Below are 27,845 nucleotides of genomic sequence, written 5' to 3' on the forward strand. Positions count from 1 at the left end.
GGGAACTCCACAATAGTATAAAGTATCAATTTTGAATACGAGTATTAAAATAAAAAACAGATTTAGTGTCCCATCCTTCTCCCTAATCCAAGTGTCTCTGGATGAACTGGCCTCTGTGGTGGTGCCTGTACAGAGCAAGCATGACATTTTTATTTCCTGTTGGAGACAAAAAGGACTCCTTTTGTTCTTTGCTTGAATTTTGGAGGCCACACAGACCTCTGAGCTTTGTGGTCAGTAGTATTCTTGGTGACTTTGGTTAGGTGTGAGTTTAATCCTGTGACTAGAAAGGAAATCAGGGTCATGTAGCAAAGCAGAATCCTTCAATTAACATTGAACATTACTGGGAAACCCAATCTTGGGTGAGTTTGTAATTTTTTTGTTAAATGCATCCGTGTTTAAATGAAAATTAGTCTCCCTAGGAAAAGATGAGTTCCCTTATCTAAATTCTTACTAATGAACGTCACAAATGTTTTAATAATGTACAAAGCAAATGGAAGATGGCCATAATGATAATGCTTTATGAGAAAATCAATTAATGAGGAACAGTAAGAATGAAGTGCCAAATTTTCCTTGCCATGCCATCGGGGAAGCAATGTGTTCAGTGGAAGAGAGTAATTTATCAGACTCAGATTTTTTTCTTTTTTCTTTGGCTGTGCTGGGTCTTCATTGCTGCACGGGCTTTTCTCTGGTTGTGGTGAGTGGGGACTATTCTCTAGTTGCTATGTGTGGGCTTCTCATTGCAGTGGCTTCTCTTGTTTGGGAGCACGGGCTCTATGGTGCATGGGCTCAGTAGTTGTGGTTCCCAGGCTCTAGAGTACAGCTCAACAGGCTTAGTTGCTAAGTGACACGTGGGATCTTACTGGATCAGGGATCAAACACATGTCTCCTGCACTGGCACGTGGATTCCTTACCACTGAGTCATTAGGGAAGCCTCAGACTCAGATTTACATCTGTTGACAAAACATTTACCCTCTCAGATTCAATTTTATCACTGGTAAAATTGGGATGACAATTACTATTTGTGTTATATGGAGAAATAAGGAAATTTATATTACATAAAATGGTAGTGACATATAAATACAGTAACTTAAAAAAAAAAAGTTGGTGTTAATTCCCTGTCCTTTTTTTCTCTCCACTCATTTGGAATTTTGAAAATTCAAGTTAAAGAGTAAAAATGAAAGAAATTTGTATCTGGACATCAGTTTTATTTTTAATAGATTTCATGTTGTCTACTTTTGTCACGGAGAATAGGGTATTTATTTGGGAGTGAAGGCATGAAAATTAAGGGGAGAAAATGATGTGTAAACAATAACTGCTGTAATTATAAAAGTTTTATTTCACTCTTACTTTAATTAAATCTTCATAAGCACCATGTCATGAACTGGCAATCTAAAAAGAGGATACTAGAATGCTTTAGTCAATAACAAACTGCAAGCTGATGATGTGAAATTACAGCTACACGGAGCAAGTGTACAAGATCACATTTAAAAAGGTTCACTTGAGAATCCCATGATGATGCACAAAATAGGAATCTGGCATCGATTCGTTCACACCTTGCTCAGAACTCAAAGCTTGTGCATGTAAACATCAAAAGAAACACTGGATCACCTTGACAGTTTACAGTTTGCTAACACTTGACTGTAGAAGCATAAATGTTGCAGTTTTGATTTTTTGACCAGTGCTTGGTCATAGGCTGAAAAGACCAATCCCTTTAAAATTTAAATGATGCTTAAAGGTTATGTTCAACATTACACAAGTCAACAGCAAGGCCTTTGAATGTGTGCAGTTCTTATAATGATTACCAAACCATACTGACCTAAGGAAATCATGAAAAATTATATATTTTCAGCAAAATGTTTTAATTTGGTCCTACATTAAAAGACCCAAATGCCAAGGTGTTTTACATAAATTTAATTCACAAGCATGTACACAAGAGAATCACTTTAAAGAACATTGCTTCCTGATTTATGAATTAAAAAGTTTATCCTCTACTTACACTAAACATACAAAAAATAATCTACAAAAATTGTTTACAATTGATTTTAGTGAAAGAAAAACCTTTCTTCAAAAAAAAAAAAAAAAAAAGATTGTGTGGTGGTAGTATTTTAGCCATCAAAAAAGGAATGTAAGTAACCAATAAATATAATGTGCTTTCTCCATATAGACATATTTACACTTGAGTCTTTGGCTTATGGTTTTTTGTTTTTAAGAAAGAACTTTAAATGATCCATCCATCATTGCACATTAAAAGAAAATAAGCCAGTTATATATATTTATATATTTATATAGAGATCTGCTACACTTGAAACATATAAAAAATGAACTTTCCTATGAATTTGCACAGCTTTTCTTTCTTCTTCCTTGAAAGTTTTAACATCTTTTATCTGAAAAAGGGAGAAAAATGCCACAAAGAAAGTATTAATTCATGCAACACGTGTTGGCTGCTGTACCAAAACCAGGAGAGAAAACGCTGCCTATTCACTGTACAAACACTGATAAGTTTTCATGTGAATCTGCTGCTTATGAAATATAATTTATGTGGCATGAAATGTTGATGTTCTCATACAGTAATAGAAACTAATTGAGTGAGTCCTTTTTATTAAGATACACAACTTCATAAGAAAAATACTTTTACCTCTCAAATGTAAAAGTCTCCCGCCCCCACCCCCCCACATTAAAATCTTTCTGCACAGGTGTGACAGGTACAACAGCTGCTGGCTCAACAGATGAATGGGTTCTGTTGGGATGCACTCTGAAGTCTCCAACTAAGACGACTCCAGGTACTCCAAAGCCACGTCATAGCAGAAACGGTACTGCTCCTGAAAGATGTTAAAACAGAAAGGTGGACTGAAGTCAAGAAAAAGGCAAAGAATGGAGAACACATTCAATTTAGATTATTCAAGAATTACGAACTTTTTTTTCCATAGACAAGTTTAACATCAAGGCATATACTATTTTACATTTGAGTCTAATGATTGCTGTTTAAGAAAAAGGAAGTTGATGTAAAAATATATATTGTCTTTGCCTCATATTCTGTATCAAATTAAAAAAACATCAGTATTGCTTATTTGATTATAACAGTAATACCTGATCAGTACAGAAAAATTTCCAAGTATAGAAAGATTACGAATCAGAAAAAGTTTCTATAAATCTATTATCAGAAATAACTGTTTTAAAATTCTACCTTAGCTTCAGACCATTTTAATGCATGCTTGAAATAGTATTTTAGAATAAATATAATTGCATACCTATATTTGAGGATATGATTTTATATTTTATTTTCTGTTGTTTAGCATTGTTATATATTTTTTCTCATGTTATTTAACACCTCTTTTAATATACATAAAGTCCAATATATGGATTGACTATAAGATGACATTTATTTTTTATTAATTTTAAATAATCCTAGAGTGAACATGCAAGTAATTTTTCTCCACACTTTATGTATTTTCCTTAGTGGTATAAATAAGCCAGTTATTTCAAACTGCCATTCCACAATTCCACATTCTTAATTTCTTCTTCCAGTTTTACTGAGATGTAATTGATATATAGCACTGTTTATGTTTAAGGTGTACAGCATAATGATTTGACTTACATATGTGAATATCTAAATTCTTAATTTTTGACATAGTTTTTTGTTCCACCAGAGTATTTAATTAAAAGTTTCAAAAATGGTTAGTGGTTCCTAACTTTTTCTGAGCCTACTTTTATCAGAAAAATTATTTCTGCTGCCTTTATTTAAGATAACTTGGCTGACAATAAAACTTTTTTGAGTTAAAACCGCTTTTCCTCTCAGTCCATCTATATGCTGCTCTGTTATGAAGAATTTAGAAAAATTCGGAGACTGCATTACAAATTATGACTTGTAACATGTAGTAAAATCTTCTCAATTCAGTCCAAGTGGGTAAAATTTAGGCTGAATTAGAAAACAATCTAAAACTCATGCTATTTCAAAAGAGAACTTTCGGGTATCTTGAGCAATAAAAGAGGGAAGTAAAAGTTTTCCCCAAGCAGTCCTACCCTATTATCAATCCTACCCTAATTATCAAGTAGGTGTGATTTAAATTAGTCTACCACTGTGGCAAGTACACCTCAAGAACCAAAAAGTGCTTGTGAACAGTTACATCTCTTTAATCAGTCTCTAGCAAATTGGTTTACATTCTGTATTTTCTTACCAAACTCGTCAGTTCAATTCAGCATCACAAGGAACTAATCATTAACCTTGATTAAAAACAAATCAAAGGACTGGGTGTTTAGACAAGATTCATGGGACATGAGTGTAAAGGTAAATAGTAACTCTTAAGAAGGTTCTGGGAGAAGGAAATGGCACCCCACGCCAGTACTCTTGCCTGGAAAATCCCATGGATGGAGAAGCCTGGTAGGCTGCAGTCCATGGGGTCGCTAAGAGTCAGACATGACTGAGCGACTTCACTTTCACTTTTCACTTTCATGCATTGGAGAAGGAAATGGCAACCCACTCCAGTGTTCTTGCCTGGAGAACCCCAGGGACAGGGGAGCCTGGTGGGTTCACACGACTGAAGTGACTTAGTAGCAAGAAGGTTCTAGAATGGCAGAGTTTAATCATAGGCTTTTTTTTTTTTTAAGGAACAGTAAGAAATCAGTTAAATTTGGAAGTATAATTTGAATTCTGAGGCCAGAAGTGATCTTGCTGATGATTTTAGGAAGACTTGATCTGAGAGACAGAGGCAGACTTATATGAAAAAATATTCAGAAGGCAGAGAGTTTAAAGACCTAACCATTACCAGCCCATTTTGTAAACAGACCTCAGAGTTTTACCTAAAAATCCCTCAAATCTATCCGCCTTCCTCCATCTCCATTGCCAACACCCCGGTCAAAGCCATTACCATCTTACTGGGATACAGCAATACCTAAGGTATGAGCTGGAAGACAGGGGCTTTGAAGACTTGTCAAAGGGGAAGAAGTCTGTGACTTGCTCTTAAAAATGAAACCGTATAAATGTAACTCTTCAGATTTTGTCTCAGGAAGCAACGTACCACTTGTGTGAACAATCCATGAGCAGGAAGTGGTGAAAATACTTTAAAGGTTTATTGAATTGCTCATTTTAGTTATCTGATCATCTTGATAAATGTAGGGCAAGCAACAATGATGTCTTGGTTTTTCTGGTTTACTTCTCTGTGAGCATAAACTACACAGCTGCTCCTGACCTATTCCCACCATTCACATATGTATAACTCACAGACATCGCTTTAGACGTTGAACATGCTAAAAGTTTAACTTGCTTTCTTCCTCTGCACATAGCTTCAAACAGATGAGTTCCTACATACACATATTAACACCTCCCTGCTCTTATTTTGTAATCTGAATTTTGATTTTATGAGCCATGGCTAATTCAAGTAAAATCACATGACTACAATCTAAAATTGGTAAAAGGTGAAAACTATCAATGGCAATAGTTTAAAAAATTATAATGTGACCAGAAAGGAGGAATTATAGATAATGACTAAAATAAATTGCATTTGCCCTTTAAAAACACTGGGTGTCTAAAGCGCTAGATACAATCTAGAAGTATATCCCTCAAAATGTTTTACCAGTTAACTCAATATGCTTTAAGAAATACCAAGAATAAAACCGAGATGACAGGATTTTTCTTATTACAGAACCATTTATCGAAGTTTACTGTAACAAATATTTATTGCTCAAAATAAAAAAAAATCCTATACATTTTCCAAGTTAAATGAAATTAGTTTTCATCATTAGCAGTTTATACAATATGTGACTAAGCTTATGGGTGTAGAAGGAGTTACTTGGCAATTCATCAGTTAGAGCAGGAAGGTCCCCACAAAGACTCATTTACATATTTCATTCCCTGGGAATGAAGTCAGATCAACAAGTAGGTATATGACTGATTAACCTCTACCCCCCACTTCAGCATCCAAGACCGTGACTCACCGGGGCTTCCACCATGTTTGGCTTGCTGTTCCTTAGTGTCTTGACTGCATGGAACACGTCAACAACATTTTGGCGTTTCACCATTTCAACAACAATGCCTATAGCACAGAACATGCCACTTCGCCCGCCACCATTTCTGAAAGCAAAGAAAACAAAGGTGTTTTCTAGATGGACATTTTTGGTGACCATAGGTCACACAATCATATATGTTTTGGAAAAGAAAATATTATGTTTTTAATTTCCCCCTTGTGTTTTAATTTTGCTTCACATGTGTACATGTTTGTGTGGAGGGCAGAGAGGAAGATACTTGAGGATGGTATTAACAGCTTATGCTTAGGGCCGGGACACGCTATAGGCATAGATTGCTGCAAGCTAGATACTTTGAGATTTTTATAGATTTGTGCATAGTGTAAATCAGAAAAGTTACTTAGAGTAGTGTTCAAGAGCTTATATGATAACTATATAAAATCAGTTTGAAAAATACAAAAGTTGTAGTAGTGAATTATAGAATTGTGAAACAGGAAGATTGTTTTAGAAGAATATCTAGTTGAGGTCTGTAAGATGGGAGTTACTCTTTAGCAGAGGAAAAAAAGAAGGCTAATGATGGAACGAGCACCATGGCCCCCTGAATGGCCCAGCCAAGACGCCATACTCACAGGCAGTGGATGATCGTCCGGCCCTCCCCTTCCTCACATTCCTCCTGCCATTTTTCCACCTGCAGGATCAGCTTCAAAAATGACCGTTTGGAGCCAGGCACTTCTCGATGAGAAGCCCAGCCTAGATATTGAAACTGCTGCACCATCAGATAACCTTCTTGTGGCTGTTGAGGGAAAAAATATTTCTATGTAAATAAGTTAGGGCTAGAATTTTTACTAGAAAGTAAAAGGTTCATGGCTTCCCAGGTGGGTCAGTCATAAAGAATCCACCTTCTAATGCAGAAGATGCTGGTTTGATCCCTGGGTCAGAAAGATCCCTGGAGGAGGAAATGGCAATTCACTCCAGTCTGGCAGACTATAGTCTATGAGGTCACACAGAGTCAGACACGACTTAGAGACTGAGAGTGCAAACAAGTTTCATACCAATTTACACTATGACATAAATGACACATTAGACTGAATCTAGCTAATGAATGTCCAAAATATGTACATGCCAGGGCAGGAAGATTCTAAATTACATGAGAATTATCTTCATATAAGATTCTCCCTGATACTCCATATTCAATAATCAATTACTATGATTATACTTAAATAACTTTCAAATTCATCTTTTCTTTATTGCCACTGATATCATTGTATTCTCAAATCACAAATCATAATAATTACTTCCTAGTTGATCTCCTTGAACAAACTTTGATATCCTTTCAAACCATTCTTATTGTAGACATCATGATTTAAATGCAAATATGATCATGTCACTTCTTGATTTAATATCTTCCAAATGATCTTAGCATAAAACCCAAACTGCTGCCATCATTTAAAAATACCTGTATGATAAGGCTCCACTTCTTCCTTCAATTTCCCTTTATTCTAATAAGCTAGTCAAGGTCTAGACACATTTGCCTTCTCTTAATCTATTTACCAAGTCATTTCTTATCTTGGGAACTTTGCATATACGGAACCCTTTGCCTTTCTCAGTCCCAAACAGAGTGATCAACTTGCTTTAGGTTTGCCTTGGACTTTTCTGGTCTTTGTGCCTAAATTCATGTATTCTAGGAAAACTTTCTGTCCTGTGTAAACCAAGGTAGCTGGCTATCCCATGCCCAAATAGCTCCTACTAATTTTTCAAATTTTGTCTTAAATATCATGGCCTCAAAGAAGTCTTCTCTGATCATCCAGCTTTGTTAGATCACCCAAAGCCTCTGTATTTTGTACTTTTTCTCTATAAAAATTTCATTTATTTGTAGATAAATGATTGTACAAGTTGTTTAATGTTTATCTTCCCTGATAAAATATAAATTCTTTAAGGACAAGAAAACCTCTTTTTCCCTTAAAATCTCTTATCACTAGAACCTAGCAAAACTACTTTCCAAGTAATAGTATTGTTGAATAAATGAATCAAGACATTAAACCCTCAAGTGAAAATACAAGGAAGAATTTGTATGTGCAAGTGAGCCATATCATAAGGCATCAGACCTGAAGCTCCACATGCAAGGGTCATACATCCTTTGGTGGGACAAGGAACTACCGAGTTTAGCACCCAACCTCTAGTTGGCATATACTAAATATATGGTGAGGTGAAAGATATTAAATAATGGTAATAGGAAAAGAAAGAAAAATCACACACTAATAAGTGCTTGAGTACCAAATATAGATGAAAATAAATATGCTGACCCCCCCAAAAAAAGTAAAACAAATTTCAGTTCCTGTTCCTAGAGTATTTTTCATATAAACAGTTCGATTAACAGGTAGGTTCTACTTTCTTAGTTTAGTAGCTACAGTTTCTCAGCTAAAATATTAGTAGAACCATAATGTAACAGATGTGCAGACATAATGAGATTCTTTAAATTAACATCTAAGATATGCATGAGTATTATGACATGATTGAAGTTATCCTTTTCTTCCCCCACTGAAATGAACAATAGAACTGGATATGATTTTATTCTCTACTTATACACATATAGACATTAATCAGAAGCACATATAGTCATTTTGATGTGAGGAACACTGTAACATGACAATTTTAATTACACACTGAAAATAATACACGTACATAGAACTGCTGCTCTAGAAAAGAGTAATCTTTGTCTTTAAAAAGGAGAAAATTCCATAATTCCATGGGAGGTACTACTGATTTCTTTTCAAATTCTCCTTGCTATGTGGTTACATAATCTAGACAGATTTTATTAGTACTTTTTGGTCTTTTGAAGGACAGACCCCAGGCAGTTTGTCACTGATGGCAAAACACAGGAAATATCAAGGAAAGAAAGGTTCCCGAAGGACAGTTGCTACTTTGCTGCTGGGAAAAGGCAAGGGCTAGCAGCACTGCATCGAGCTACATATCTGGGCAGAGCCAGAGGCTGAGCCATTCAGAGCGATGAAATTGTAGATGAGTTGTAGGAGGAGAGTCAGGGACATATGTGATTTAAGCAGAACTGGAATAGCGACACAGATCCCTTCTATAATGGCTGATCCAACACGTCACTTTCTCCTGTCATCAATATTATATTCCTGTTTTTCAACTGCATACCTCTTCTGGGCTGGATATCAATGCTAATAAGACTTGAAGTTAACGTTGAGATAAATCTACATATACTCAGAGGCCAGGCCCAGACAATCAAACTCAACTGAACCAGGGAATCTGCATTTTGATTTCCACATAGAATACAATAGGCTAGTAACTGACCCAGAAACCTAGCTTCCAGGATTTCTGATTTCCTGTCTTTAGCATGCATTTTTATTGCCGTTCTAAATCATAAGATGATTAGTAGCTTTGGGATTGATTATATAATTTCTATTAATTTTACTCTCTCTTTTGTCTGAAAGGAAATGTACCACACTATGTTTGTAATCACCTGTTCTCGATCAATTCAGTTAAAAGCATTAATGACTTACTCTTGTTAGATTGCATATCCTAAAAATTCGGTTTATTACATCACAATCCATTGAACAAGACATACATTCCACTTGGATAGGACCATATCGTAGCGTCCCTTCTTCTGGCCAGTACTGAGGGCAGCCCTAGATGTGAATATTTTTGAAAGAAAAATAAAATGAGCCTTATTTTTTTTCTAATTAGGATAGCATAAAGCAGATGTTAGCATTTTATTACTACTTTATTAAGTCATGTGTAAGTATACAAAAGAAACCCATAACCATTAACCTGGGACAAGTCGACTTCATTTAACATCACAATGGAGGTACAGCCATAATCATACACTAATCTCCAGAAATCTTTCACAGTGTTTGGCAGAGGGTATTGTGTGACGATGAAAGCAGCTGGTTGCCTGTAGCTCTGTGAAAAAAACAAGGTAGACAGGGAAAAATAATAACTTAGAATGAATAATCAGTTGTACAAGCAGATTCAATACACTTCAAGGTAGGGCTGGGGAGACTCAACATCTTCATATGGAGATGAAGTCAGCCTGCTGCTCCAGCCGTGGAATAACAGATTTGGACCACTGAAACATACTGCAACTAGTAAGTAGTCAGTCTGATAGTATGCTTTTGATGCCTCAGCAGCAATTCAAGCCAAGAATTAATTTTGTTGATAAAAGTAAATATACGACAAATACCAAAAAAAAACACAAAAACAACAACAAAAAAAAACCAACCAAAAACTTCTTGAGGCTAAGATCCTTTGTGAGGTACCTGTTGGGCTGTTTTAGTCTTAGTCTAGAAGACTAAGTTTAGAAGGCTCTTAGTCTTCCAAAGACATAAAATTTCTGTGTGTGTGTCTGTCTATGAATATATGTCTATCAGCTATCAACTGTTATAGAACTGTCTGGCTGGCTCTTCTCCACTCCAAATAAGAAAAACCACATGTGCCTCAAACTCATGTGCTTTTATTTTATATTGACATTATCAACACATCTTGTAGGCAATTCACATCCCATAGTTTTCTAGGAATTTCTAATGTATATCAATGATCAGAATGATAGTTTCAATCATTTAAGTGAGGGTGGGATGATTTGAGAGAATAGCATTGAAACATATATATTATCATATGTGAAACAGATCGCCAGTCCAGGTTCAATGCATGAGACAGGGTGCTCAGAGCTGGTGCACTGGGATGACCCTAAAGGATGGGATGGGGAGGGAGGTGGGAGGGGGGTTGAGGATGGGGAACACATGTACACCTATGGTTGATTTTTGTCAATGTATGGCAAAACCACTACAATATTGTAAAGTAATTAGTCTCCAATTAAAATAAATAAATAAATAAAAAGATTTTTCAAGTGCCACAGAGTAAAACTAATGCATTCCCTGGCCCCAGGTAAGAGGGAATGACTCCTTATTGACCCAAGGCCCCCTGATTGGGACACAATGCATTCTCTCTTCCCAGAAAGAGGATAGATTGATCTGGCCAGATAATCTGTCATTCTACAGACTAATGATCTACACTGAAACAGAAATATATATTTCTATGTAATAAACTAAGTATTTGTAAAAATATAACTAGACAGCTGCCTGAGATAGATTTCTTTAATGCTGATAAAAATTGTCAGTGATCTGCTAACTCAGTTTTATCATATTACTCTTTAATTCCTTCAGGTGTCTCAACACTAGTGTAGAAACTGACCTTTGAGCTTCATAGATTCTATCACCATTTGGGAAATGCTGCTAACCATAGCATTTCACTCCATGGATGACTACAGGATAAATCTGGGGAGACAGTAATTCACCAACAGCTTCTACTTGACCTTAAGACCTCAAAAAGTCACACCTGTAGCTGGGGTGAGTGCCCTCCTAAGGAAGATATGAAGGCTTATGAGAAAGGATCAGAAGAAAGAAATAAACTTTCCTTCCAATTAAATGTCTGCTCCATAGGAAAGTAAGTCAAGGGAGATGAAAAGCCTTTTATTCCTTTTTTGAGTCATAGGGGTGGGGAGACAGAAGAAGAGAAGACGATATGAGAGAAGACTGAAGATTTCCTATTTCTTTCCTCTCTAAGTGCAAGAGTACATCTAAGGGTTTGATATCACATGATTCTTGGCCACACCTCATAATCTTCACAGGCATGAGAAAGGGTGTACGACACTTACAATGGGGTAGAGAGGAAGGGAAGGTGAGAGTGTTGAACAATGAGCCCCGTTCTTATAAGCCAAACCAAACCTAACTTTTCTGTAGTCCCAACCACACTACCAAATCCACAGGGCAGTTTCGACTATAAAATATATGTGTTGAATCACAGTGAGTTAAACAGAAGATAGGAACACATAGAATACAAGGTTCTGTCTTCATACTGACCAGAAAACCACCTGGAAATTAAAAAATTTAAAAGAGATGTCAAAGACAAAAAATGCCTAAATATCTTTCCCAATGTTATTTTCTTTTTCTCACCCTTTTTCATTCTAAACATAGACTGACTCAGAAAAAAAAAAAAAAAAAAAAAAGGTCTGTGTGTTTTCTCTATATTTAGTATGTTTGACTTTGCAGATGATTAAAAGGCAAGAAAAAGTATAATGAGGATCTAGTGTGACTTCAGGGGACAAGAGTAATAACTAGGCAAGACTCTGGTCACAGCAAGAGTAGTAGCTTTCCACTTGAGCTTACCTTTAAACTATTCTGCTCTGTAGAATTAAGAAAAGCAAAGTAACTGGGTGAAAATTAGAAGTGGCACATAGGCTTTGACAAGCCTCTACTATCAGAAACTAATTTTGCAGAACTCAGTAGGAGCAATAACTTAGAAAGCTTCATTATTCATCACCCAAGAATGAACCCTGACTCTGGTTTCTCCTTATTAAGGCTCCATAGTCTAAAGGGCAAAAACTAGAGATGCCTATGAAGGAAGGTGATAAACCAAAAGGATGCTGAACTTAAAACCCTTCTTGCTTCTTCCCAAGGTAAGCAAAACAAGATGGGAAAAGACTACTTTAAAATTCCATTTCCATATTGGTGTGTCTTTGGGATGCTGACATGTGAGTACATGCTGTACCATCTACAATACAAAGACTGGAGTAGGGCAAGAGAGTTCTTTTCATGATGATTGATGTGTTAACATGGTATCTTCCATGCCTTCGCTTATATCTTATTAATTAATAATAAATGAAACAAGTTAGCTATAAATTATTGGAATAATTATTAGTTAGCTATAAATTATTAGTGTCAGAGATGAAAGTTTCCAAATTAACACAATTTCAGTAGAATATGACACTCTGTGATTTAAAAAATTCATTCCCAACTATATTCAAACTAGATAAGCATGACTCTCTTTCCTGAAAATAACCAGGATGAAAACTATCACCTGCAGATATTTCTTGTACAAAAACTTTATAACAATTGAAAATCAACTGTCAAACTTATAGTCAAGCCTAAAATTTATAGTGCCTAAGAACCATTGTAAGGGAAATTCAAAATCATTGTCCAAAAAATTTTGTATTACAATGAATGTTTCTACTTTTCCTTTTTAGGCCATTTAAATTTTCTTGAAAAGAGAACCTAGCCAGTGTTCATCAATTTTGCAGCTTTTCATTACATTTTACACTAACAAAGAGAGCAGTCTCTTACATCCATAAGAGCAGCATTGATGTAGTTACTACTCTCCCCATCAATTGTAATTAAAAAAGGCAGACATCTGTCAGGTGGCAGCATGTCCATAAAACGGTTCTTGTCATGGTTCCTTGGCAGGCATGCTATACTGCAGTCCTCAGCTTGTAGTCGAGGGGTGACTGAATTCAAGGTCTGGAAAGAAAAGGGAACCCAGGTTAAAAGACAGTGACCCATTTCATAGCATAACACAGATCTATCAGGCATTTAGGAGGCCAAGTAAAAAGAAAAGGATTTGTGCAAGTCAATGACATTTGCCATGATGACAGGCTGACAGACTTCGTAGTTAAAGCTCCTAAAGCCTGAGAAGTGACAAGGGAAAGGGATGCTAAACAACACAGCAACCTGCGAAAGGTATTGTCTAACCAAAGAAAATGCAGTCAGAGCAGCCCATGATGATGCCCCATCATCAAATTTATAATTTGTAATAACATTTTAATGTGCCAGATTTGAGGACACGCTATGGCCAAGAGCACTGGGCAAAGAATCAAAGTATTAGGTTTTTAGAGTTATTCTTGATTTCATAGTCAACAGTTTTGGGGATGTTTTAAGGGCAGTGAAAACATTTGGGATTATTTAGAGATGATGTTTTGCACAAACTCCAGCTATTATTATTAACGTGCTTGAGTGACACAGAAGGTCAAAATCTATAAGACTGCATTTTAAAAAAGATTGTAAATACACACAAATTATCACTAAATTTGACTTTTATGGTACCTTTTCCCCATACTTTTCCCTGAGTCTGAATTCATTCGTCCTTCAAAATACAGCAGATATGATATGAGCTCATTAATACAAAAGTTGACTCTATAACTTTGTATAACTGTATAATGAAAGAGACATGTATTATATTATACTTAAAATAGGGTCAAAGGTTATAAATTTGACTTGAAAGACATTCCTTGGAAGAATTAGGAATGTCCAGGACAAATTGTAATAAGTTACTCATAAAAAATCTCTAGAAATAATAAATACCTGGAATTCATCTTTGAGATGTGAAGAGTTTGTCTGGGAGTCTATTCTAATCATATCAAAATATGCAGCTTTAAATTCACAAACAGGTATAGCAGTTTCTCCACATAAGCAGGCCTCTAAAATGGCATCATGAATAAAAATGTACTGTTCCTATCAAAAGAAATAAAATTTTCATATTTTAATACAAGTTTCCTGTCATCAAAGAATTTTCTCTATATAAAAATATTAATAAAAATACCAATATTTTTTCTATGACTTGATGAGTTACTATTGATTCTATGGGACAAATACCTACTATTTAGTTTGATAAATGTTGGAAAGCAAACCAAGAAAGACCACCTGAGGTTAATCAACAATCAACACACCTCTGTCTGGACCATATTGATACGACGAGATCTTAAGGCTTTGACACAGTTGTAGATGTCAACAACACCCTCTCTTTCAGCCATGTCCAGCATGATGTCAATCACAATGTAACAACCAGTTCGTCCAGCACCAGCACTGAAAAATAAGCAGATCTAAAGAACTGCAGGAAGCATGTCTATACAAATTGAAAGACCCATCCGATTTTCAAATAAGTGGAATCAAATTGATTCAACAAAGTATAAGACATAATTTGTATGTATTGTGTAAATGCTTGTTAATGAACAAATAGCTTCAATGTAGAGAACCTACTTTGGTGTAAACTGAGAATTGGAACAAATTAAAAAATATAAACTTTGTAAATCAAATTGTGTTTTGAAAATCATGTATAGATGGCACTGAAGTTTCACAGCTCTTATACACAGTCTTCATTTTACAAAAATTTCAAGCTCATAGAATTGATCAAGGAATGGATTTATGCTTTAAAATTTCATCTGAGATAGAAAGACTCATACTGATGTCGTTGTGGGCACTCTAGCAAAATGCAGCGGTGCTGTCTTAGGAAGACAATTTCTGGTCAAGGCAAAAGAACATTAATCTAAAACCTTTAAATGGAAAATCTGAGGAGTCACATTTCAGGGGAAGTGTTAATAGTGAGGGTGGGGATGAAAATGTTCGTTATTACTGGGGAGGAGACCAACAGTAGAAAGAATATTTACATGGTGATCCAAAGAAAAAATGAAAATAAATTGTTAAGTATGAAATATAATTCTTAACAGGTCACAAAGATAATACTATCTTCCTGTATTTAATTCAGTAGTCGAATCATAATATACTGTTGATTATTTTACCCATTGGGAAGATTTCTCCAGTTTTATACATATAAGTCAATGGAGCAAAAAGGTATAGTTTGGATTTTTATGGAAAAATCACTTTGTAGTCAGCTCCCTCTCTTCCGTAAGTTCAGATGCCCAAGTGGAAGTAGAAAATGACACTTGTGTTTCGAGAGCATATCTGAGACTGTTGGAGCACTACTGAAGCAGGCAATTCACAGGAAAGGAAAACTCTATGATAAGTCAAGACACTACATAATTGAAAACCCATTTATCTCATTTTCTAAATGCACAGATAGACTATTAACATTATTTCTTTGAAGTCTGGATTTGGTCATTTCTCTTAAACTTAATTGTTCTTTAAGAAATTTAAGTCAAAGGTATTGTGGCTATCTCTGTTTCTTTTTCTTGCCTACCATCTTCTCAGTCACTGTTCCCAGGGTTTGAGACAGGAAAGTAATTGAAGAGTACATCAGATTTGTTGAGGAGGATTGAATTGTAGATTTTTTTTTTTTTTCAAGGTACACAGTATCTGATCCTAATGAGACGCCTTACTTTTATTTCATTCTTTGTTGTTTTATTTTTCCCCTTTCATATGTGGTCATTTAAATACTGAATAGGTTGGACTTTCAGGGAAAGAAAAATGCTTAAGCACAACCTATTATGTACCTTGGAAGGGATAGTATTTGAGAATGGTGTGCAGCATTTAGGAAAAGCTTTTCAAATTCAGTATATATTTTTCTATTCATATCTCAAAATGAGGCCATGTAATTTGCTTTTAGTGTCTCTGGGTACTTGTTTTAAGAGAAGTTTCTAATCAAAAGAAAGTCTGGATAATATTCACATTTTTCTGGCATATATATGCTGGATTTTACTAATGTAGTTTTCAAGGTCCTCTGAGGGATGGCTTTTAAAAAAATTCTTGAAGTAGATGTTTTACAGCACAAATTCTTGTAATTTAGGCCGTTTAATAACTTTGTATGCCTCAAATATAGTTCTAAAAGCTGGGATTCTATTAGGAATTTACTACATTGGCAAGAACTCTCTGGCTTTACCTACTATTCCATACTATATAGGCTTTGCAAAAGTGATTAAAAAAAACCACAACACATATGCAGATGTTGCCACTAAAAGGCAGAGTTTCTACACTCGCAATTATGGACAATACTACACACATTAAGATGAATGCATTTATTTCTGAAGTTTCTTTTATATCCTCCTTAGAAGCTAACTTTTATTTTATTGCTGTTTTACCTTATCTGTTATACTTGCAAACTGGAACCTTGTAAGCATGCATTAGTTTTTGTGTTTACAAGCCTTGTTTGGATACTTTAAAAAAGCTGGCTGCACAAAGTCAATGTCGATTGGACCACCACTCACCTGCAATGCACAACGATGGGACCAGCGCTGGGAGGGTTGGAGAATTTGACCCGCCGGATGAAGGACAGGAGGCCAGTAGCGTGGTAGGGCACGCCATGGTCAGGCCAGCCAGTGAAATGGAACTGTTTAACTTCACGGATCTCATTGTATCCCCTCTGTGCAAAGACATAAAGAAGTGTTTTCAAGGACCAAAATAGAGCCATTAAAGACAACCATGGGTACTAGACCTGACTGACAATGAAAAAACATAAGAAATTTATCAAAAATACTGCTTTTGCTGAAAAAGGATGCTGACATGGCCTAGGAGCTTACCTTTATTTTCAGACAACTGCCAAAGAAAGAAAATAAGAAGTCTTGCTCAGTTCTGTAAGTCTGGGTAAATTTTATTTACCCTGACAGTCTGTTCCTTATTTGGAATGACAACACATAAAATGATTAGGGGAAAAGGAAGAAATGGGAAGTTAAAATGCTGCCCTGTTGACCCAACGCACTGAGTTCTCAAGTGGTGTATAAAAGCAACTTTCTGCTTCTCACCTCACAAAGAGATTTTAATGCTTTGCTTATCCATGTTGAAAATGGTTTTGAAGCATGGCATGTAGGGATTTTCCAGAACAGTGCTACTCTAGATGGGTTTGTAAAAATATACAGACAGCTAAACTGTTCTTTGGCCAGCCTATTTTCTTAACTCTGTGAAATAAATCAGCACACAAAGGATTATTTATAGCAACAAAAACACAAACTGAAAGAAGCAAACATCCATCGCTGTGCTTTTCTCCTATTGGGTTAATTTTTAGAGAGACATTTAAATGCACATTTCAAACTTTTCCCTTCCTTTTTGTTAAAAGAAGCCCATAGATTGTATGAACAGCACTTGGAAAATTCATATGAGATGCTGCAGAGTTTATTTTTAAGAATCCACATTTGTGGCCCCTCAAGCACCACTATAGTCTATATATTTACAACTCTACTATGAGCTCTGTGAAATCTCAATCTCACTTGTTCCTCAGAAAAGGTAGAAAAAATTGCATGAAATAAATGAACTAAATGAGAAATTTTATCTTTAGATTCTATCCTAAATATCACCAAAGCCTTGGAAGCCAGAGATCACATCTTATAATTCTTTTTCTTTTCTGTTCCAAGTACAAAACCCCACACAAAGCAGGGCTCAACAAATAAGTATAACAGTAACAATGATAAACATCACTATGGAATCATACAAGTAAAATCACTTTCTTAAGTACTTTTGAAGTCAACTTTACTGAGGAAGGCCATACATTGTTCAAAGACCATCTCCTCAGCATTGATCCTTTTGCTGGAGTTGCTGTAAGGGTATTGCTCTTTTTAGAAAATTTTAATATCTGGCAGTGCATGTTTTCTTATTTTTCATTTTACTTAAACTTTCCTGAGTAATTTTCAAATATATGGTTTTTTAAAAAATTACTCTTTTCCAGTGTTTTTTATATGAGGAAAATAAATTAAAAATAAACCCTAGTAATGAGGCTACGGTTTTTCCTGTGGTCATGTATGGATGTGACAGTTGCACTGTGAAGAAGGCTGAGCGCTGAAGAATTGATGCTTTTGAACTGTGGTGTTGGAGAAGACTCTTGAGAGTCCCTTGGACTGCAAGGAGATCCAACCAGTCCATTCTGAAGGAGATCAGCCCTGGGATTTCTTTGGAAGGAATGATGCTAAAGCTGAAACTCCAGTACTTTGGCCACCTCATGTGAAGAGTTGACTCATTGGAAAAGACTCTGATGCTGGGAGGGATTGGGGGCAGGAGGAAGAGGGGATGACAGAGGATGAGATGGCTGGATGGCATCACTGACTCGATGGACGTGAGTCTGAGTGAACTCCGGGAGTTGGTGATGGACAGGGAGGCGTGGCGTGCTGCGATTCATGGGGTCGCAAAGAGTCGGACATGACTGAGCGACTGAACTGAATGTTATAATTAGTATTGTATCAACTCCATAAGGAGGTATTAATGCCAAGTATTCTCATTCTGGGACATGGGGCATGTCTCCATTTATTCATATCTTTGTGTCCTTCAACACATTTGTAATGGTTTTATTCACTTAGGACCTGTTTTTTTTCTTGCTAAATATATTTCTAGATCCTTCAGAGGGCTTCTCAGGTTTCTCAGTGGTGAAGAATCTGCCTGCAATACAGGAGATGTAGGTTCAATCCCTGTGTTGCAATGCTCCCCTGTAGAAGGAAATGGCAACCCACTCTAGTATTCTTGCCTCGAGAATTCCATGGACAGAGGAGCCTGGTGGGCTACAATCTATGAGGTCACAAAGAATTGGACAACAACAATAACAGACACTTAAGAATTTTTGTTATTATGAAAGAGATTTTTAAAAATCTATATCTTTATTAATAATATAATGAAATATGTCTTGAATTAGTCACTTAACTAATTTTGATTTTCTTTTTTTAAATTTTCTAACTAGCTTTTTTTTGTATAAAATCATTACACCTTAAAATAATTTCACCCTTTTTAATAGTTTTGCCATTTATTCCTTTTGTTGTCTTATTTAATTTCCTAGAGCTTCCAAAAATGTTGGACACTAGTGAGCATGATTATCCACATTACATCTCTGATTATATTAATAACTTCAATGCCTCTAGTTTTTCACTCCTTAATATGTGTGCTACTGGTTATTGTTGAAACAGCTTTATCATGTTTAGGGAGTCTCCTTATTCTTTCTAATATAATTAGAGTATTACTATAAATGTCTTTTAAATAAAACTAAGTGCATTACAATATTTATTAATGAAATCACAGGATTTTGTTCCTTTAATGCACTGAGATAATGAAATATTCTTCTAGATTTCCTACCACAGTTGTAAAATCCTTGAATTCTTAAAAAAATAATCATGATAAATCATGTAGTGATCTTAATTCAGTCCTGGATTCACATTTTCAGTATATCCTGAATTAAACTGGTCTGCAATGTATGTATGTGTGCATACTTGAGAAAGAGAAACAGGCAGAGATCTAAAAAGAGAGACAGAGAAGAGCTTGAGAGAGTCCTATCTTTATGTGGTTCTGTCATCACAGTTCTGCTTGCTTTTAAAATATATTTAGTTGGTTTTAATGGTTTTTCTACGGCCTAAATAGTTTGATTAACTTAGGCATTAGCTATTCCTTAGTTATTCTTTAGAGGTTAAAGACACCTCAATTATGAACCCATAATGCAATTTTAATGGCAAATTTCAACACTCTTATTTTCTTTTACCAGCTGTTCAGATCCTGATCTCTCTTTGGGTTAAATACTGGAAATTATTATTTCCTAGGATTTCATTGTATCTAGACTAAGATCTGTCTCTAAGTTCACACATAATATAACTTTCTTAATAGCAGGTATAGCTAGAGCTCTGTCCCTTTTGTCACATATTTTGTTTTGATTGCTCTTCATTTGGAATTGACAAGTAGTTTAGTTACTTTATCGATCTTTTCAAGGAAATAGATTTTTGATTAAATTTATTCTTTTTTGTCAGTGTCTCATTTTTATATTGGAGAAGGCAATGGCACCCCACTCCAGTATCCTTGCCTGGAAAATCCCATGGATGGAGGAACCTGGTAGGCTGCAGTCCGTGGGGTCACTACGAGTGGGACACAACTGAGAGACTTCACTTTCACTTTTCACTTTCATGCATTGGAGAAGGAAATGGCAACCCACTCCAGTGTTCTTGCCTGGAGAATCCCAGGGACAGGGGAGCCTGGTGGGCTGCCGTCTATGGGGTCACACAGAGTCGGACACGACTGAAGCGACTTAGCAGCAGCAGCAGCATTTTTATATTTATTTTTCCCTTTGTTTTATTGACTTTTTTCCTGATATTCTAGTTTAATTGTTTTTTTTTTTTAAAGATTTAGACTATCTTTCAAAATAGAAATCACTTTTGATTATATATTTTTCTCCTAACTTGTAGAATATTTTGATATAAAATTATTTATCTTCATAATATAATTTTAGTTCTGAGGCAATTGTTGTTCAGTCACTCAGTCGTGTCTGACTCTTTGCGACCCCATGGACTGAAGCATGCCAGGCTTCCCTGTCCTTCACCATCTCCCAGAGCCTGCTCAAACTCATGTCCATTGAGTCAGTGATGCTATCCAACCATCTCATCCTCTGTCATCACCTTCTCCTCCTGCCTTCAATCTTTCCCAGCATCAGGGTCTTTTCTAATGAGTCGGCTCTTTGCATCAGAAGGCAATAGTTCATTCAAAGATTATTCACAAGAGGACTTTGGTGATTTCTGAGTCTAATTTAGGGAGTTGCTGGTCAGTGATTTGTTGTTGTTTTCCACTGGATTTTGGAAACATTTTGGATTTTTATTATGTATTTAAGTTTCCTTTATAACTAAGTTTGTGATTGATTTCTTTTTAACTCTTTATTTTATAATGGAGTATAGCCAATGAGGGGCTTCCCAGGTAGCGCTAGTGGTAAAGAACCTGTCTGCCAATGCAGGAGACATAAGAGAGGTGGGATCAATCCCTGGGTGGGGAGGACCTCCTGGAGGAGGGCATGGCAACCCAGTTCATTTTGTTGCCTGCAGAATCCCATGAACAGAAGAGACTGGCAGGCTACAGCCCATATGGCCACAGAGACTCGGACACCACTGATGCGACTTAGCATGCACGCAGAGCCGATGAACCGTGTTATGATAGTTCCAGGTGGACAGCAAAGGCATGATTGACTTTTCATAAGCTTAAATGAAGTTATAAGAAGAATATATATTCCAAATTCTTTTGATGGTAATGGAATCTAGCTATTCATTAAATCATGTTTGATGGTTCTTTTCTTGAAATCTCCTACATCTTTGCTTATTTTGCTTGATTTGTCTAAGAAATTCTCATACATACTTTATAAATGTGATAATCATAATTATATTGCTCTGTATACTGGTAATTTTCCACTTAATATTTCCCCTAATTATTTTTTATGTTTGTAAAATTACTTTTAAATATCATTTATAAAGAGTGGTATTTCTAGATCATGGATGTATAACTTTATTGTGGACATTTACGGCTATGTAAAATATCTACGACTATATATGAAGTCATTGTGAACTGAAAGTCAAAGTCGCTCATCCGTGTCTGACTTTTGCGACCCCGTGGGCTATACAGTCCATGGAATTCTCCAGGCCAGAATACTGGAGTGGGTAGCCTTTCCCTTCTCCAGGAGATCTTCCCAACCCAGGAATGGAACCCGGATCTCCCTCATTGCAGATGGGTTCTTTACCAACCGAACAATTAGGGAAGCCCATGAAGTCAATTGTAGTTTAAATAAATTTCTTAGGATAGGTGCATGGAAGGTAAAATTAGTGGTCAAATGATATCAATATTTTAAAATTCTGTAGATAAATTGCTTTACTGATTTACAGAGAGCTTGTGTGCATGTGTGCTAAGTTGCTTCAGTTGTGTCCAACTCTGTGCGACCCTATGGACTATAGCCTGCCAGGGTCCTCTGTCCATGGGATTTTCCAGGAAGGAATACTGGAGTGGGTTGCCATGCCCTTCTCTAGGGGATCTTCCCGACCCAGGGATTGAACCCATGTCCCTTATGTCTCCTGTATTGGCAGGCATGTTCTTTCCCACTAGTGTCACCTGGAAAGCCAGAGGGTTTATGGCAATTTAAATATGATCAGCAACACATGAAAATATGTCTCATCATACTCTTAAAATCAATCCGAATTATTATTATTTTTCTAAAAGTGCTTGCTGTTCGGGATGGGGAACACGTGTATACCTGTGGTGGATTCATGTTGATGTATGGCAAATCCAATACAATATTGTAAAATAATTAACCTCCAATTAAAATAAATAAATTTTTATTAAAAAAAAAGGAAAAAAATGGTATATCAGCACATGAGGTTAAACATTTTCAATAGGCATGTTAGCAGTTGCTTTTTTGTGGGGCAGAGATTCTAGTATTTCCTTTATATTTATATTAAAGCTATGAGTTAAGAATAGTAAATAATCACAATTTCTTTGTTGTGTGTACATCTTTTAATTAATTATTTTGATACAGATAATTTTATACTTTTGTGTGGTCAAATTTATTAAACTTTTCTGTAACAATGTATGTTATTGCTTTTATGTCTTACTTTAGTCCTCTCACACTGCCCACTAGCTTTAGTCTTTCTGAACCTATTTAAAAAAAAAAGTCAGATTATATTACTCCTGGGCTCAAACCCTCCAATGGCCGGCTACTTTTACCTTTCATACAAACTAAAATCATCATAGTGGCTCACAAGACCTCACTTATCTGGCTCTGTAATTTCCCTGACTTTAAATCACATTTCTTTCCCTTTCATTTACCTATCTCTCAATACCCTAGACTCCAGTATATTTCTCACTGCGACAGGAATATCATGCCTCTAGGTCTATGAAATCACTGTTCCCTCCATCAGGAATATTCTGCCAGGGACACTCACCCTGGGATATAATCCTTCCATGGGATATATTACTCTTTCCCTCATTTCCTTCAAGCCTTTATCACATGTTACTTTTTCAACTACTCCTTTCCCGATCATTCTTTTAAAACTGTAAACTATTCCTTCCTCTACCTCAGCAATGTTCCCTGTTTCCATTCCCAACATTATTTTTATACACGGTACTTTTCAAACTATATGATGTATTTATTTATTAACTTTTACTGCCTTTTTCCCCTCAACAGATTATAAGCTCCACAAAAGAAAGGGTTTAATGTGTCTTAAGGTTCAGAAACATGCCTGGTACGTGTTATGCTCTCAAATAAATACTTGTGAAATGAATAAATAAATAGATGGATTTTATAGCATCCTTAAAACAACTCTTGACAGGGATGTATGGCAAAACCAATACAATATTGTAAAGTAATTAACCTCCAATTAAAATAAATAAGTTTATATTTTAAAAAAAGAAAAAAAAAGAAACAATTTCAATATACTTAATATTGTAGAACGTTAGGGTACTTACCCTTTCCAGGGTGAATGTCCTAACTACATATTCAGCCAGTGGTTCCATTTCTACACAAGTTACTTTGAAGTCACCATAAACTTCGGTATCATCAGGCCAATACTTATAGCATTTAACCTAAATGACAAAAAGTATATATAGGTCAACCTGAATATATAATACACATTAACCAAGATGATTTAATTTCAGTGATAACTCTTCAGGTCATAGTTAAAAAACAGTTTAAAAATCCATAAATAATAAAAAAAATACATAAATAAAATAATCTGTAACACAACAGATAGAAAGATTTTGTGTAATCTCATAAAAACATACAAGCCTGACAATGCAACTAGATTCTAACATAAAATCAAAGTTTATTTACTTTAATAAATGAGAAATCAAATAATTTCTTAGCAATCAAAGACTCACTTAGGAGCACTCAGTTGAAATGCTATGCCTAAGAAAGTTTTTCAAACAATTGAATGGTATTCTATTCTAAGTGTGTTATGGATTGCTATTCAACTTATACTCATATTTTATAATACACAGGGTGTTTTTTGCCTCTTACCCGGCCAACTTCAACTAAATTTGTGACCATCACAATGCATGCAGACTGTTCTTGCCAGATCATTCTCCAGAAATCATACACTGTTTCATGAACTGGGCCTATAAAAAATGAATTTGAATAGTATGTTATCAGAGAAATTTTGTAGTTAAAAAGAAGTGTAGATAAGAAAAAGGACAATATAAACTAAATGAACCAAAGTAGAAAACATAAAGGCCTAGCACAAAATGTCATTAAAAGTATTTCAATTCAATTCATATCTAAATTCACACTAAAGGCAAAAAAATAGATATATACAAGTTTGTTTGCTTCAGTTTGCCTTCTGTGTTTTCAAATTCAGAAGACACCACTAATTTTTAGGGTACTTATATCTGTCTCTGTTGTTGTTGTATAGGCCACTCAGTCATGTCCAACTCTTTGCAACCCCATGGACAATAGCCCACTAGGCTCTTCTGATCATGGGATTTCCCAGGCAAGAATACTGAAGTGGGTTGCCATTTCTTCTCCAGGGGATCTTCCTGACCCCGTGATCAAACTTGTGTCTCTTGCATTAGCAGGCAGATTCTTTATTCACTGAGCCACCAGGGAAGCAGGGGCTATATCTGTCTCTGCTGCTGCTGCTGCTAAGTCGCTTCAATCGTGTCCAACTCTGTGCGACCCCATAGATGGCAGCCCACCAGGCTCCCTTGTCCTTGGGATTCTCCAGGCAAGAACACTGGAGTGGGTTGCCATTTCCTTCTCCAATGCATGAAAGTGAAAAGTGAAAGTGCAGTCACTCAGTCGTGTCAAACTCTAGCAACCCCATGGACTGCAGCCCACCAGACTCCTCTGTCCATGGGATTTTCCAGGCAAAAGTACTGGAGTGGGATGCCATTGCCTTCTCCATATCTCTCTCTAAGTTACTTTAATTCATCTTCATGTAAATGGGAAAATAGGAAGTCTTATGCCACCATCAACCAAACAGCACACATTACTAATTAAATATACACACATCATTTATAAACAGTGAAGTTTAGGGGTTAATGAAGAACTATCAGATATATAAAGTGAAGTCGCGCAGTCGTGTCCGACTCTTCGAGACCCCATGGATTGCAGCCTACCAGGCTCCTACGTCCATGGGATTTTCCAGGCAAGAGTACTGGAGTGGGGTGCCATCACCTTCTCTGATCAGATACATAAGGACATGTTCTAATTTATGGTATCATCTCTGAGCTGCAAAAGCATCTACTGGGCTAAACTTTACCCTATAGCATGAAACAAGAATATCATTCACCATGGATGATCTTTCTAACTTTAAAGAGTTTATAATTAATTAAACTCAGTAACTCCAAAGATATGTGAAAAACACTTAGGAAATAACCTCTGTAAAAACAGCAAATTAACTTTTGTTTTACTTTCCTTTTTTATAAAAGAAGATGTGCAGTTTTCTTATCTGATGGTCAATGGTCAGTTTGGGGAGATAACTAGAGGTGGTCTTGGTATGGTCGTTAGGATACTTTTATTCTCCAGTGTGCCACTCTAACAAGATTTCTTCACTTTCTTCTACTTTTCCACGAAGAATGAACTCAAATAAGTTCCCTTCAGCCCTTTTCTATGTCTTAGTCTTGACTTGAAAAAAAAAAAATTGTTGCAAGACAGTCCAACATCTCATTATAGCAATGTTGGCCTTGGGTACTATTACATGCCAGGCCAACAAACTCTGTTGCAAGGAAACAGGCACCTTATATAAGATGAGATCTCAGTTGCTTTCATCAAAAATAAGTAATTTCTCTGCCCAGCACTGTTTACTAGTGCTCTGGGACATCCAGATACCAAGAACCAAATCTCAAAGACTACCAGCAGGTTCTATTTTACTTTTAATTAAAAAAGTAAACCAAGGTTTAATTTATATACATGTTAAAGAGATAAAACAATCTGTATTATACAGATGAATAAAGAACAGTGTTAACTGGAAGAGCTGATTTTTTTTTTTAACTCAGATCAAATTTCAAGAAAACATCATATAGATGAATTAAGCAAGTTTGATTACTCTGTTATCATTTGGTTATTCTACTCTATTATCATTTGGTTATTCTACTCTATTTAAAAAGGCAAAGTTTTACCTTGAGTTGCAATGTAGTGGCTTGGTCTCTGGTAGCCCTAAAATAGGAGAACAAAGTGGTCATCATTTTATATCAGTGTCAGAAATAAATGAATGAAGGCATAAAAAGATGAAGACAACCACCTGTTAAGATTAAGTTATAGTAAAAAGTCCAGAAATGAGTAGTGAACTCATAGTTCACTTCTCAAACCTAGGTTATCTGAAAGGTAAAAATAAAACAAAAATTAAATATTTTAAGGGGTCTGATTAGAATAAATATTGCACAATTGAGTTTTGCTTGCTGGAAAATAACTTTATAGATTTTGTTTGGTTTCACTACAATGTTTATGCCTTCATGTTAATCTTTAGTTTCATTCCTGGCAAAACTGTGTCCAAAAATATTAATTCTTATTTTATCATCCAAAAGTACAACACACTGCATTACAAATGGACAACGACATATTAGAACCATAAAAAAATAACAGAACATTCCAATGTTAGAGCTGGACAATGCATGTGTGCATCAAGTCAAAGTCCTGCTGAGATTTTTTTTAGAGAATACTTCTATTTGATAATATGTTCAGGAATCTGCCAAAACTATTTTGTATGTGCTGATAATATTAATTTACACACACATAATTATAGGTACACACATATATAGGGAAAAAAATCTTTTAAAAAATGCATCTTATCCTGAACAAAACATTTAGTACTTTTTTCTTTCTTTTTATAGTGTGCCAAGAGTTTTATATAGTTAAGGACTTGATATTGTTCCATAAAGAAATTACTCCAATAAAAGATAAGTTGTCAGTTGCTTTCAATTGATTTAAATTTCAATAGATCATTAGTAGCAAAAATGTTAATAGGGTTAAGCTTTGTCTTTGTTGTGTCTTCAGCAAAGGGCTTTAGTAAAAGCCTGAGTTAGCAGACCATCTGGTCCTATCCAAAACATCTGTAAGACATTTGGTGCATACCAAAAATTGTTGATATTTATAGGACCCTCGGTTGTGCCCAAAATGTCCATAAGACATTTGGTCCATGCCAAAAGGTCCTTAAAAATTGTTCCTATCCAAAATGTCCATAAGCATACTTGGTCCATGCCAAATAGTATTGGATGGCACCAAATATCAAGGACTTCTGGCATAGACCAAATGTCTCCATGGACATTTTGGAAAGGAGCAAAAATCAAGGATGTTTTGGTATGGACCAAATGTCTTTAACGGATGTTTTGGATAGGACCAAATGTCCTGCCAGGGTCTTGGCAGAAAACCAAGGTTAAACTAAACAGGTAAGAACAAGTACGAATTTGTCAGAGAACTGTTGATATTTTTATTCTAGAGAGTAGACTGTTTAGTTTTCCATATTGAATGAGAGTAAAATAATGATCAAAAATTTAACCAATATACTCAAAGACTATAGTTAATAAAATTCATTAATTCAAATATATAAATAATGACAAGTCACAAAATAACTATAAAACATGAACTTAATAAATGTGATAAAATTATTTCTTATTTATAGAAATTATAAAAAGTAGATCCTAATCATACATATATTTTGCATATCT

The 27,845-nt window shown here is 35.6% G+C and overlaps 1 protein-coding gene across 5 annotated transcripts in view; it reads right to left on the reverse strand.

Moving 5' to 3' along the window:
• Window positions 1-1,316: 1,316 nt before the first annotated feature.
• Window positions 1,317-27,845, reverse strand: part of PTPRK (protein tyrosine phosphatase receptor type K) — a 612,566-nt gene continuing 586,037 nt past the window's right edge. For all 5 annotated transcript variants that reach the window (XM_070795548.1, XM_070795550.1, XM_070795547.1 and 2 more), the window contains 12 exons: window positions 26,301-26,337; window positions 24,202-24,299; window positions 23,652-23,768; window positions 16,688-16,842; window positions 14,477-14,612; window positions 14,112-14,261; window positions 13,098-13,271; window positions 9,751-9,882; window positions 9,483-9,608; window positions 6,588-6,751; window positions 5,932-6,067; window positions 1,317-2,819 (listed from right to left, as the gene is read on the reverse strand). In XM_070795548.1, the coding sequence (XP_070651649.1) occupies window positions 2,766-2,819; window positions 5,932-6,067; window positions 6,588-6,751; window positions 9,483-9,608; window positions 9,751-9,882; window positions 13,098-13,271; window positions 14,112-14,261; window positions 14,477-14,612; window positions 16,688-16,842; window positions 23,652-23,768; window positions 24,202-24,299; window positions 26,301-26,337 (1,479 nt within the window). In that variant the 3' untranslated portion in view covers window positions 1,317-2,765. The remainder of the gene's footprint in view (window positions 2,820-5,931; window positions 6,068-6,587; window positions 6,752-9,482; window positions 9,609-9,750; window positions 9,883-13,097; window positions 13,272-14,111; window positions 14,262-14,476; window positions 14,613-16,687; window positions 16,843-23,651; window positions 23,769-24,201; window positions 24,300-26,300; window positions 26,338-27,845) is intronic.

The sequence above is a fragment of the Bos indicus genome, chromosome 9 (genome assembly GCF_029378745.1).
Source record: "Bos indicus isolate NIAB-ARS_2022 breed Sahiwal x Tharparkar chromosome 9, NIAB-ARS_B.indTharparkar_mat_pri_1.0, whole genome shotgun sequence".
In the NCBI taxonomy this organism is placed as follows: domain Eukaryota; kingdom Metazoa; phylum Chordata; class Mammalia; order Artiodactyla; family Bovidae; genus Bos; species Bos indicus.